Source organism: Calidris pugnax, unplaced genomic scaffold (assembly GCF_001431845.1).
Source record: "Calidris pugnax isolate Ruff unplaced genomic scaffold, ASM143184v1 scaffold539, whole genome shotgun sequence".
NCBI classification, from domain to species: domain Eukaryota; kingdom Metazoa; phylum Chordata; class Aves; order Charadriiformes; family Scolopacidae; genus Calidris; species Calidris pugnax.
Genome location: NW_015091234.1, coordinates 7,831 through 8,631, shown reverse-complemented (window position 1 = coordinate 8,631; position 801 = coordinate 7,831). Strand labels below are relative to the sequence as shown.

The following is an 801-nucleotide window of genomic DNA, read 5'->3' as shown; positions in this document are numbered from 1 at the left end:
CAACCAAGAAAAAGGGGGGGGGTCCAGCACCAAAAGGGGGGGTATTGGTGGGTGCAAACCCCCCCAGAAGGTGGTGATGGTGGCCCTGGTTGCCAGGTGGTGGGCTTGTACCAGCTGTGTGGGGTAGCCAGCTCCAAAAAGTGGGTAGCCAGCACCAGAAAGGGGGTTCTCAGCACCAAAATGGGGGGGCCCAGCACCAAAAAGGGGGTACTCAGCACCAAAGGTGGGGGTGTTGGTGGATGAACCCCCCCAGAAGGTGGTGATGGTGGCCCTGGTTGCCAGGTGGTGGGCTTGTACCAGCTGTGTGGGGTAGCCAGCTCCGAAAAGGGGGTAGCCAGCACCAGAAATGGGGTTCCCAGCACCAAAATGCGGGGGTCCAGCACCAAAATGGGGGGGTCCAACACCAAAAGTGGGGGTGTTGGTGGGTGAACCCCCCCCAGAAGGTGGTGATGGTGGCCCTGGTTGCCACGTGGTGGGCTTGTACCGGCTCTGTGGGGTGGCCAGCTCTGAAAAGGGGGTAGCCAGCACCAGAAAGGGGGTTCTCAGCTCCAAAAAGGGGGGGCCCAGCCCCAAAAGTGGGGGTATCGGTGGGTGCACCCCCCCCCAGAAGGTGGTAGCTCTGGTTGCCAGGTGGTGGGCTTGTACCGGCTGTGTGGGGTAGCCAGCTCTGAAAAGGGGCTAGCCAGCACCAGAAAGGGGGTTCCCAGCACCAAAATGGGGGGGTCCAACACCAAAATGGGGGGGACCCAGCACCAAAAGTGGGGGCATCAGTGGGTGAACCCCCCCAGAAGCTGGTGATGG

At 61.7% G+C, this 801-nt stretch overlaps 1 protein-coding gene across 1 annotated transcript in view; it reads left to right on the top strand.

Annotated features, from left to right (window-relative positions):
- Positions 1-391, top strand: part of LOC106898582 (rho GTPase-activating protein SYDE1-like) — a 6,566-nt gene extending 6,175 nt beyond the window's left edge. Inside the window, exon 6 of the mRNA XM_014959891.1 lies at positions 97-391. Within this exon, the coding sequence (XP_014815377.1) occupies positions 97-243 (147 nt within the window). The 3' untranslated portion in view covers positions 244-391. The remainder of the gene's footprint in view (positions 1-96) is intronic.
- Positions 392-801: the final 410 nt, after the last annotated feature.